The following is a 12,350-nucleotide window of genomic DNA, read 5'->3' as shown; positions in this document are numbered from 1 at the left end:
TGTGTGTGTGTGTGTGTGTTTTGGTGTGTATGTTTTTCTGTTATGTTTGAGTAATTTGTAGTCATCTTGTGTATTTTTCTCTCATTTAGTGTGTCTTTGTTGTCATTTAGTGTGTTGCTGCTAATAGTAGGTATTTTTCTCTCTTCGTGTGTGTATTCTTGGTATCATTTTGTTGTTGTTTCTCTGTTCCTTTTGTTGTTGTTTCTCAGTTCCTTTTGTTATGCAGTATATCTTTCTCTTATTTTGTATGTTTTTGTTGTCGTTTAACTAAAAATAAACATTATAAAAACCCATATTTTTAATGCTTTCATTTGTAATTTTCTACACTTTCTCTCTCAAGTACCCCCTGTTGTGCTGTTGCGTACGTACCCCCATTTAAGAATCTCTGGTTTAAAGCAAAACAAGCCACAAGCACATTATGGGTATTGTTGCAATTAGACATAATAGACAAGTGTATGTCAAATCTGTGTTGATGTGTGTGTGTGTTGCTGGCGGGCGGGGGCTGGGTGTGTGTGGTGGTGGATGTGGGTGGAGGGGGTACAGCAGAGTCTTCCACATTACTAATTGCAGCAAAATATTGGAGGGTTTTCAGTGTGAGATATGTGAAAGGCATCCTTGTTGCTGTGGCTTTGTTGGCAGATATATTACATCTTAACTCATCACGAGCCTCTTCACTGATGTCACGCCTTCCCAGCAAAGGGCACGTACTCATCCATCCGTCATCCTGTGGTAGAAAACACAAATCCAATTGACTTAAATCAAGACGGTTCTGCTAATCTTCCCAAAGTCACACAAGCTTTGTCCATACACAATGCCATTTACTTTTCTCACAGGGGTGTCAAACTCATTTTAGTTCAGGAGCCAAGACAATAAGCAATTTCAACATTATTGTGCACTAGTTTGCACTTCCACGCATAAATTATATGTAAAGTATATGCAAAAAGGTCTTCATTTAAATTTCCTTGAGTTTCAAAAGATTAAAAGTTCTTTTAACAATGTGAGATTCAAAATGACTGCTGTCATGGGAAAAACTGTGAGCCCTGCAAATATGATGGAGTTTTATTGTATTTGTGTCGCTGAAGGGGCTGCAATATCTATATATCTAAAGCAGTGGTTCTCAAACCTTTTTGGTCCAAGTACCCTCTTTCTCATATTTCTGAATCCAAGTACATCCTTTGTCCAACTACAACATTTTGCTCAGAATTCTATGGAAAAACAACTACAGAGGGTAATGATGGAATAAATGAGTGATAAGACACATTTTAAAGAATCACATTTCCCAATATCTTTAATGCTTTCTTTGTTAATTTTGCACGACATCTCAGGTACTCAGGTATCCCCTGTAGTGCCATCACGTACCACCATTTGAGAAACACTGCTCTAAAGAGCCATATTTGCCCCCCCTTGCCTTGAGTTGGACACTGACTTTATCTTGATGCAGTTTTGAGAAGTAATACTTGTGTCTATACTATAATGCATATGATACTGGGTCTGAAGTGTATTTTATGTGCTGCAGTAGATTCACAATACAACAAAAAGGATTTAGAAGGAGCTACAGAAAACTAACACATTAAACTAAACAGCACATAATACATATTAATGTACAGGTACAACATGGTGGTCACGCTCAATCGTACATGAGGTGAGAAGCTTCAACATCTGGGAGCCAGCCGAGGTTCAAGCCTCTGCTGTGGATTCCATCCCAAAACTCTTTAACAATTAAACCTCTTTCCAGCTCTTGGATGGACCTGGAAAATATTCCAGAAGAGGAAAAGGCCGCCCAATGTCCTTTTCTGATGCTGATGCCCCCATAACCCAAACCAAATGATTCATTGAGTATGAGTCATGTGAGAATGGAAATAAATGGCAACAGAAATGTCGAGATATAATAAGAAGACTTTTCATAAAGGACTGGAGCTACCAAATCAAAAAATGTTTAAATTAACATGAAAAAGGCCTTTAATACACTGTTTTTGATGCTTCCAGTGTTTAAAGTCACAGTTAAGTGTTAACTATCAATCAGCTGGGACAAGAAAGAGAATAATCTCTGAGTCAGTCTGTGTCTGACCTTCACATGATTTGACCACACCATCCTAGAAGCAGCTCCTTCATGTCCACTGGTTCTCCTGGGGGGTTTCTGAAACACGAGCTGTGGGAGAAGTCTAAGTTGTGTGGTCTTGTATTGTCTCTGCTTAGAAACCAGAGACGTGAGGCAGGTCACGCAGGTGGAGACCTGCAAGAGACGTGAGGCCAGATCTGTCTTTAGTGATTAGCTGCTCCATCAAAAGAAGAAAAAAACACTCACTTTAGAAAGGTCTGTGTGTGTGTCTTTATAACACACACCTTTTAAATACTTATGGTTACACTATCATTGATGAGTTACTTTAAGAAATGTAAACTTTTGTCTTGTGGTTTTTTTCAAACTCAAGATGAAAGAGAACAGTATTAACAGAATAAAATAAGTATAGTAAGTATAATTCAAATTGTCCAATAGATCCCATAGTATTATTTGAATGAAAATAATCTATTTTACATTTTTGACATGAAAGCATGTCTTTGTCTTCATTCAATATTTTATGATTACTTATCTAAAGTAAGACATAATCAAACTCATAGTTTTTGTAACAAATGTGTGTGTGGGTTTATGTTTTGGTTTATTGTTGAGTTTTATGGTCAGACTCAGACATAACATTTATTGTAGAAAAGTAAACTTTCATTTATTTAAATATCAATATTTGGACAAAGTTTTAACGTTCTAAGGCTTTAAAATGTAACTTCTATAAGGAATGAGGGCTGAACCCGTACAGTTTCAGACTCAACTCAGCGCAAAAATCAAATCTATAAGTTAATGCTGCAGCTGTGCATTCCCAGAATACACAGCTGGTGGGGCAAATTTGGGTTGTACCATAAAGTCCAATCCATTCTGATGAATGTATAACTGCTGTGCAAACTAGTGACAGAGAGTAATGCTGGAAGATTAGTTCTGATGTAGTGCAATTTGTGACAATGATTAAAAAGCTATAATTCAAGTATTTTTCTTTATTGAGAACTGTCATAAGTGAGTGAGGTCCTGTGTTCCACCCACCTGTTCTCCCTTTCCTTAAACACCTCCCCCAGTACATGAGGAGTGTTTTCTCACTCTGTCTGTGCGTACTGCTCTGTAGTCTGTTGGTCCAGCCCTTACAGTCTGAAGTTTACTGCCGGGATGGATTCCTGGAGCGTCCAGCCTAACTTCTGCTCTCTCCAAGCCTAATGTGGTAAAGAACAGCCTCTATAACACAACCCCCTGTTGCAGAGCTCTCCGTAACCCACTCCTGAATCAACTATTGGAATCTTCATTATTCGCCAATCAAGTATGTTATTAAACTGCTCTTAAGCCCTAATCATATCAACACAAAATGACTTGTTTTTTCTTTAGTAATTGTTAGAGAGTTTGAAAGAGTTAAAGATAAGGATTATGAAATTATGACAAAAAATAGACATTCATTCAAAGGGAATTGACTGAGTGCTGAACAAGTTGCCTTTGTATTTTATAAATTTTATACTTTTTGGCTCGAGTACCCCCTTTTTCTGATTTCTGAATCAAAGTACCCCCTTTGTCTGACTCCGACTACAACATTTTACTCAGAATACTATGAAAAAAACAACTATTGAGCATAATGATGAAATAAATGAGTGATAACACACATTTTAAAGAATCTCATTTTTGTAAATAGATGCTAGTATATTATACTAAATATATATTATATATATTTTGTAAATAGAACACTGAATCTAATAGTAGCCTACGGATTAAACAAAGTGAAGTAATGAAATTCAGTGTGAGGCAAGTTCATTTGCACCAAATTGTTTGAATTATGAAGGAAAAATCCCACGTTGAGATGAAACAAGCAAGAATAGTGAGCCATTGTAAATGAACATTCCAACAGACTTTGGCCACAGACAGGAGGAGATCGTCCGAAAGGTTTAACTGCAGAGGTGCTCACAGTCACACACTGAGTGATGACTGTGGTTGTGTTTGCATCAGTGGCTGTGTAAAGCTGCAGGGTTCAATCATACTGTGTGAAAGTTGGAGCAGCTGATCCTGGCTCTGTTGTGACAGTGCTGAGGTCTTTTGTCAGCACACCATCCGCAGTAAATCTGCTCCACTCCCCTCACACAAAGGACTTCTTCCATTTATGGTTCCTGGGCGGGGGGCGTGCCGCTGCATTAACAATGGAGGGGGTAAGACCTCGTAGACCTCTCTGAATTCTTTCTCAGCAAGACCGTGCAGATGACACAGGGAATTCTGGGGATTCCTTTGTTGCCCTGTCGGAATGAGAAAATAATTTTCTTTGGCATTAATGAGAAGCGTCGTGAAATACGGTTTTTAATATCCTTCAGCAGAATTAGGTTTTTCTACAATAGCAGCAATAAATATGAAACATGTGGAGGACTCAAAAGCAAACACTTCCTTCCAGTTGTTATTGTCTGTCTGTGCTCGTCATTAAAGCGTTTGTTGTCAAAAATAGCTTCTCCTCAGGTGGGAAAGCCCCCATGGATAATAGTGGGGAAACACATGTCCAACCATGACTCAACACAGCTGAAGGCTTCCACCTCCACTTACGTCCGGAGCCAAGCGGCACACACTCAACCTTTGAAACCCAGAGGTCAACAAACACTTGGGGGATTGTTACCAAGTTTGTGAGCTGAGGATGGTAACTTTGAAGAAGCTCTGTTTGTTGTAATGTCTTAACCACTGAGAAAAACTGTTCATGTATGATGTTAGAGAGTATAATCTGAGATTCAGGCCAAAGCTAACAGAGAGAGACTAGCTTTTATGTGATTGGAGTAGAAAGGGTGAGTTACTAAGGAGATGAATGCTCCAGCAGACACAGCAGGAGATCAGCAGCCAGTATTTAACAAGAGACAAATCATTTGACCGAGGCCGAATCCTCATGCCTGCTTTTCACACAACAATTATGCTAACAGTCTTAGCTGCTCCTATATTTGCCCTAAACATATATTTGTGAGAAATAGATATTTTGTGTATAAAGAAAATATTTTAGATCTTTGAGTTCAGTTGATGAAAAAATGGGAGCAAAGACAAAAGTGTTGCGTTTATATCTTTGTTCAGTGTACTTGAGTAGGACATATCAGTACTCTTCACACCTCTGAAGATATAAATGTGCTCCATTGAGGAATTGAAAATTGGTTTAGATTCTGATTTATCATCAAAGGTAAAGTCTCACTGTCATTTTTTTTTAGCAATATCTTTGATAACAATGAATTACCAAGGAACCAGATGAATTCAGCAACACCATCACATAATATATGCACAATTACCTCATGACTTGTATACATCTACATTTTATATATTCACAATTTGCATTTGAACATGCGAATAGAGATTTACTCCAACAGAAGGTTGAAATAATAAACTTACAATGTGCTGTTATTGCATATAGTTTTTCATGCAACGCAGGCCACGTCTTCATAATGACAACATAAAACCAGAATGACGTCACTGCAGGACACAACACAAAGTCTAACATTAGTGCAACTATCACAGTGTTCCCCACTTACAGTAATAAACTACTGCTTCCTTTTCAGCAAAGATCAGTAAACCATCATTATCTACACACCATCATCCTTTTCACCGCCATCATCTTCCTCCTCTTACTCATCATCATTATCATCCTATCCTCTGATCATTACTCTTCCTCTGTAGAGCCATAACTTTTATGCCTTCATTTTCTTCGGCCTGTTCTCTGTGTTTGTTACAGATATCGTCTACAAGAATGATTGCAGCTTTTGTTTGTCTCCAACGTGAAAATCATTACCGACCCTTGAGATCAATATGTCCTCAAAATGACAAGGTTGTTATCTCTCGGAGTGACTTCCTGTTTTTGGCATTTTGTTTACTGAGGACAAATGTCATTATCAGCCAGCGCTGTGCACAACTTCTCTGCTCACGGCCTTTGTGAGGGGAACACGGTGAGTAGAAAGGTTTGAAATGATTGACTGTATAATTATGATGAGCTTATTGTAAAGATTCCAAAAGCATTTCCTGTTTGGTAAATTTATTTTTTCTGTTTATTCATGTTTTGAGCAAGAAATCCCTTGGTGCTAGCTTTGTTTTATGGGAAAGGCATTCAGAATCTGAAACTGATAATGTGTAACATGTATAAAACTAAAAAAAACTTTCATGAATAGTGTATGTATTTAAGTTCTGCAGGGGACATATTATGCTAATTTTCACCCATCTCGATTTGTTCTAAGAACCCCAAAAACATAGTATTTGAGGTTTATTTTCCCCAAACTCTCCTGTTTTCCAGAGTTTTAGCCCTCTAAAAAGTCACTTTCTGAACAGCTCTGAAATTGGGGCCTACTTATGCATATTCATAAGTGGGCGTGTCTATAGACACTCGCTCTCGCTCTTTTACAGGGTGATCAGTGATCACCAAAGCAATTTTATTTTTGTTATCCACACACTGTTACTGTTTTCAGCCAAAAAACTGTACATTACAGTAAAACACATGGCTATTTAAGCGGCTATTGTTTTTTGAGTCCGTCTCAGCGCTTAGGGTCTCACAGCAGCAGCAGCAGTCATTCAAACTTAAGCTGCTAAGTCATTTTCTCCTTCTCTGCTCTTCTAACTACAGGAATAGTGCATTTAATGTGATGATCATTTGTTTTCTCCAACCGCTGCGTCGCATTGTGTCACAAACACGTCAGATCAGCGATACGAGGCTATAGAACAGGTTCGCCAATGCACCGAACCACAAGAGAGGAGTACACCTCTGCATGAACAAATAGTGCATACACTACAGTTTATGTTCACTGTGGAGGCGTGGCACCAGCAGCAAGAAAGTTCTGCATTTAGTTTTCCCGTAGCCATCACTCCTTCACTAGCGAGAAAAACAATGGCGGACTTTTGCAAAAGTTTTTATCAGGTTAGGGGTGGAGTCCATGGGTGAAGTTACCAGCGGAGGGGAGGGCATTTTCGTTCCCAATTTGACTTGTGATGTCACAAATCTGGAAAATTTCCAACAGAGCAATTTACACAGACCACAAAAAAAATGACTGGATGGATTTATTTCACATTTTGTGTGGACACTCAAGTTCCCTCATATGTGATCAAAAAAATTGCAAAAGTGGATTTTTCACGATATGTTCCCTTTAAGACTTTCAACAGTAGTAAGAAACAAGAGCTGTCAGTGAGTCTGACTTATAAGACACCGTATGAACATGATATGAAAGCTGCTTACATCTGCGAGCAGTCATTTGGCCTCATTTCCACATCACCGAACATGAAGAGAAGATCAACTTTACCAGCTGCCCTGCAACAGAATGAAAAACATACATTCGTCTGGGAGGACATGACATCCAGGCAAATACAAGCAATTTGAACGGCAGAAATTGAGCAGAAATAACTATTGGAGAAGTCAATACAATGAATTGATGACGGGACGACTACAGAGTAAATATAGATCTACATGTAAATCTAAACCAAAAAACGCTTCGGTATCATGTATAGTATTGACTGTGACAAAAAATTACAATAGTTTTTAAATTCTCTGAATACTCATTTTCTTGTTTATCTCCTTAGAAAACAATAGAACAGCAGTTGTTTTTTTTTTTAGTTTTGTTCTACAAATGAGCAGTGACACGCCGACACATTGGTTTCTAGTAGTGGAGGGAAGGGGAGGTTTTCTTAGTGCATTAAAGACAAACAATGGTCTGATGGATTCTGGCCTGCACTGGGGCGTAGGGTCAAGCTGCATCATGTCCTTCATGATTAATGGGCAGTTAAAATGAAGTAAGTTTTAGTCCTACATGTAATGAATCACATTAAATGATCATTCAGTAAACAATTGCAGGAGCTGCATCTGAAACAGGCCTAAACTAAAATATATATTATTCGTATGTGTAGTGGAATGGGCCGCTTAGTTAGTTTTAAACTGTTTTCTCTGTTTTCATGAGAGGCTTTGTTTAGTTTGAAATCACTCTTCCGAGGATGGATCTGCATTACTTTTGTAATCATTATTTTTTTTTACATTTTTTACTTATATCCTTTATTTTATTTTCTCTCTTATTGTGTAGATTAAGACATACATTACAAACAAGAACTTTACACACACTTTATCCCCTGCTCTAGGTAAAATAAAGCACATATTTCAAGAAACAGGTACTTTTTCCTTTCCATTCTGACGTCAACTCGTGTTTTTCTATATAGAAATAAATAACAAGAAAAATAATAACAATGGGAAGAAAAAGCTAACATTCTCATGCAGTCCTTGTTTATGTTTTATTTTGTCTTTTTCTTCCTTTTCTTTTAAACGTTAAATGTAAAACAGGAATGTAACTAGAAAATCAGAAAAACAAAATAAAACAAAAACATAAGTTTGACAAGTTATTGTATTCTAAATATAATAAAATACGACATCCACTTTAAGATACTCCAAATAATACTTTAGAAATTTATTTAGGATAATACATATACCCAATTTTCCCAATGTTGTTTAAAGAAAGACCCACGTTGAGTAGTGCAAAGATGATGAAATGAGATATTCTCTCCAATTGCCAAATTTAGAGACTAAAAAAAAAAAAAAAAACAAATTTATTTGAACTGACAGTTGAGTAGATCAATAAAACACAGATATACAAAAGTAAACTGACATAGAATAGGCAAACATTGTTAGTAAAATATTTTTTGTAATCACAACATAAGTGACTTATTTTCTATTTATGTTATAATTCAATAATTACTAAAGTGAGTTGATCACATTAACATACTACTGAAACAAAACGCGTGCATGCTATCAAAGCCAAAGGTAACCTAAAACCTCAACAATAAAAATGATCTATGCTGCCCCCTTGTGGCAGGAACCACTCACAGCTTATGTGTCAAATGAACCACTTTTGCCCTCACCCTGTGCATCATGAAAACACTGTGCACTATAAGACGCCAGAAACACATAGTAGTAACTTAAAATGTATTATAAATACATATGTTTACATCTTATACCACGAGTGGGTCGACTCTATTAATTTGTCCTGCATTAAATTCAAGTTTTTTAAGAAACAATTCTTTAGAAACTGCATTTCTATCATCAGTTCAGGTGGAATTATTCAGAGAACAGTCATGATACCAGAGAAGGATGTATCCAACACGTGGGGGCGCTGTTGTCTTGTCTGATCCTTCATTTTGTGCCACTTTGAGCATCTACCTTTGACTAGTCCAGTACTCCCATTCTGTTTGGGTTTTTGCCAGTTTAATACATGTCAATATATTCTAAGACAAAACAAATAATCTAAATCACTGAATCAAAAGTTACATTTTAATACGTTTCTGACAATAATAATAACAACAATAAGGAGGGGGGGGGGGGTTGGGGGATCCACACATTTATTCATAGGGGCCCCATCAGTGCATAAAGTCATTTGATTGTAGTTGATAGATCTGTAGGGGCTTTGGGTCGGGTCAGAGTTTTTGGCTGGTTCAGATGGTTGAAAAGCTGGGATGGATGGAGCATGGAGGGAGGGATGGAGGGATGGGGGAAGGTGGGTGGTGGTGCAGCTCTTACTCATTGGTCGCCTCAGACACAGAGGCTCTCCCTCACCCTCCCATAAATGCGCTCCCAGCACCGACTGGAGCAGATAATCAGGGGCCACTGTGAGGGGACACACCTTCAGCTGATTGTGACAGAGTTTGCAGGGGGATGCCTTTTGATTTGCTAAAACAAGCCATCAGTCCGAGATCGAAGTCGTGTTTTTTTTCTTCTCTTTGCACTTTGGTAACTTAGTGATTTTATTGTATTATTATTTTTCGCGCTTATATATAGGTACTAAACTCGAGGATGACTGGGGTTTTTGAGAACCTAAATACTGATATGCATTCGAACCAGATTACCTCAAGTAACTACCACAGCTTGCACAAGTCGCAGGAGTCTCCGACCCTGCCGGTGTCCACGGCCACGGACAGCAGCTACTACAACAGCCCGCAGCCGGGCCACTGCGCCGGATCCCCGTTTGGACAGCTGGCCTCTTATCAGTACCACGGGAACGGGTCTGGCACCGTTGTGCCGTACAACGCAAAGTCTTACGATGTGGGTTTCAACTCGTCCTACGCTGCTTACAGCTCCTACGGCGGTAGCGCATCCCCTCCTCCTGCGGATACAGGTAAAACATCTGCACGGGCATGGTTTGATATAAATTACAACAATTGATCACGGTTAAAATAATTTAATTTATAAAAAATAAAAATAAATAAATCAGATCTTACTAATGATATCAAAGTCTAATATATTGGTAAGATACAGTACACATGTTCAGATTTATTTAAATAAAAACGCATGGAACTTAAATAGTATAGTAATAGTTTTTATAAAGTAATTGTTTTTTTTATATAGTAATTATATATATATATATATATATATATATATATATATATATATATATATATCTATATATATATATATATATATATATATATATATATATATATATATATATAAACTGGTAAAAACACACATGTTTTATTAATAACTGTCTTAAATTTTCCCTCAGAAAAAGAAGAAATTGAGCCAGAAATCCGCATGGTAAATGGAAAACCAAAGAAGGTCAGAAAACCTCGAACCATTTATTCCAGCTTCCAGTTGGCTGCTCTTCAACGGAGGTTTCAAAAGACCCAGTATTTGGCTTTACCAGAACGGGCCGAGCTGGCTGCCTCTCTGGGCGTTACGCAAACACAGGTGGGCACATCAAAACACATCTTATGATGATTTCATGATTTTTTTTTTTATTATTAAAAAAACACACAAAAACGCGCAGTGTTATTTATGAACATATAGCCAAGAAGGAATTATGTTTCCCTGTAGAAGATATTGTGCATTCATGAAAGCATTTGTATGGATTTCCGTTCCAGGTGAAAATCTGGTTCCAAAACCGTCGCTCCAAGTTCAAGAAGCTGTGGAAAAGTGGAGAGATCCCCCCAGAACAACACGTTGCATCCACTGACTCTCCCACATGCACGTCCCCTCCAACCACTGCCTGGGACTTTCCACAGACTCAGAGAATGAACAGTGTCAACCCCAGTTTACCTCAGAACAGCAGCAGCAGCAGCAACAGCACCAGTCCTCCCAACACGACTGCGCCCTCGACCTTTTTGGCGAACTACTCCTGGTACTCCAGCACGAACTCTACGACGCATCTGCAGTCTCAGCTGGTCCAGCACCATCACAACTCTGCCCTCAGCGCCGGGACGATATTCTGATTCTAAAATACCGAAACAAAAACAAGCATCGGGTACAACATCGGACAATACTGGTGAAAAATAGCCAATTACTGACCTCTTGTGCGCACACGCTTTTACGCATAGAAGCCAGACAGCTCAATTACTGGACCTTGTCCGTTTTTTTTTTTTTTTTTTTTTTCCTGTCTAGAAGCAAAAATATCTACACTTATTTTTCTATTTATTTATTTTGTTTAAATGAGGGAGGAATGAACCACTATTACTACTACTACCCAAAGCAATCACAGCCCATTTTAAAAGCGGACGTCACTTTTTTGCCATTCCTGCAAAAATAAATAAAATAAAACACACCATTATTCGCAGGACAAATGTAGCACAAGTTAACTGTTTTGTGCCTTTTTACTATAACACCTCATATTGTTTAAAGATTTTGAAAGAAAAAAAAAAAAGGATTTACTATCATCCTGGGGTTACGTGTGTGTGAGTCCATGATTGTAAATATTTTACCAGCTTTTTTTTTTTTTTTTGACAGTTTATGTCGCTTTTGGACAATTTAGGGTGTAGCCTATATGCTGGTACAAATGAAACCACATACTGTCCAAGACCCTGAAATAGCTTGTATCATTCTGAAATGTTATTTTTGTGTGTTATTTATTTTAGCAGTGTTTCATATATGATCAGACGTTATTTAAATAAAAATGTTTTCTGTCCACATGCATCTCTTATTCTGTTTCCTAAAAAAAAAAAGAGTTTTTACTTTTACTCATTATTTTACATTTTATTTTATTAGCAAAATGTTAATCTTGTCCACTATTTGAAAAGTCCTTTGAAAGTTGTTTGTTATGTAGCTAACTATAAATTCAACTATGTCAGAAGACTTGTTTTAAGGTTCTCAAGATCAAACATATTTTTTTGTGTATTTTTAAGTTATTTATTTTATTTTTATTGGATAGCCATACAAACACTGTTTCATTGTATAATACTAAAATATGTAAACGAAACACACATTGGGATTAGCCCAATTTTTTTTAAGAAACAAAACAAAAACTAATTTATTTATTTTTTAATGTCACCTAAAAATTATTATAAAACTATTTTTCGAAACACAGTTCAA

General features: G+C 37.4%; 1 protein-coding gene and 1 long non-coding RNA gene across 2 annotated transcripts; one reads left to right on the top strand and one right to left on the bottom strand.

Moving 5' to 3' along the window:
- Window positions 1–666: 666 nt before the first annotated feature.
- Window positions 667–3,243, bottom strand: LOC114454621 (uncharacterized). Its single transcript, XR_003672560.1, has 3 exons — window positions 3,086–3,243; window positions 2,069–2,233; window positions 667–724 (listed from the first exon to the last, which is right to left on the bottom strand). It is a non-coding gene; the product is annotated as an uncharacterized LOC114454621 (long non-coding RNA).
- A 6,390-nt stretch (window positions 3,244–9,633) lies between these two features.
- Window positions 9,634–11,667, top strand: dlx2a (distal-less homeobox 2a). Its single transcript, XM_028436344.1, has 3 exons — window positions 9,634–10,164; window positions 10,552–10,736; window positions 10,910–11,667. Exons 1-3 carry the CDS (start codon window positions 9,843–9,845, stop codon window positions 11,255–11,257), a joined length of 855 nt encoding a protein of 284 aa, XP_028292145.1. The 5' UTR covers window positions 9,634–9,842; the 3' UTR covers window positions 11,258–11,667.
- Window positions 11,668–12,350: the final 683 nt, after the last annotated feature.

The sequence above is a fragment of the Gouania willdenowi genome, chromosome 21 (genome assembly GCF_900634775.1).
Source record: "Gouania willdenowi chromosome 21, fGouWil2.1, whole genome shotgun sequence".
Taxonomy (NCBI): domain Eukaryota; kingdom Metazoa; phylum Chordata; class Actinopteri; order Blenniiformes; family Gobiesocidae; genus Gouania; species Gouania willdenowi.
The sequence above is the reverse complement of the archived record's forward strand: the minus strand, read 5'-3'. Positions and strand labels throughout refer to the sequence as shown.

Bases quoted from the DNA above. Each gene is read 5' to 3' on its own strand.
- dlx2a (XM_028436344.1), top strand. From the start codon at position 9,843: ATGACTGGGGTTTTTGAGAACCTAAATACTGATATGCATTCGAACCAG. The intron at 10,165-10,551 runs GTAAAACATCTG...ATTTTCCCTCAG, and splicing joins CCCTCCTCCTGCGGATACAG to AAAAAGAAGAAATTGAGCCA. The intron at 10,737-10,909 runs GTGGGCACATCA...TTTCCGTTCCAG, and splicing joins TGGGCGTTACGCAAACACAG to GTGAAAATCTGGTTCCAAAA.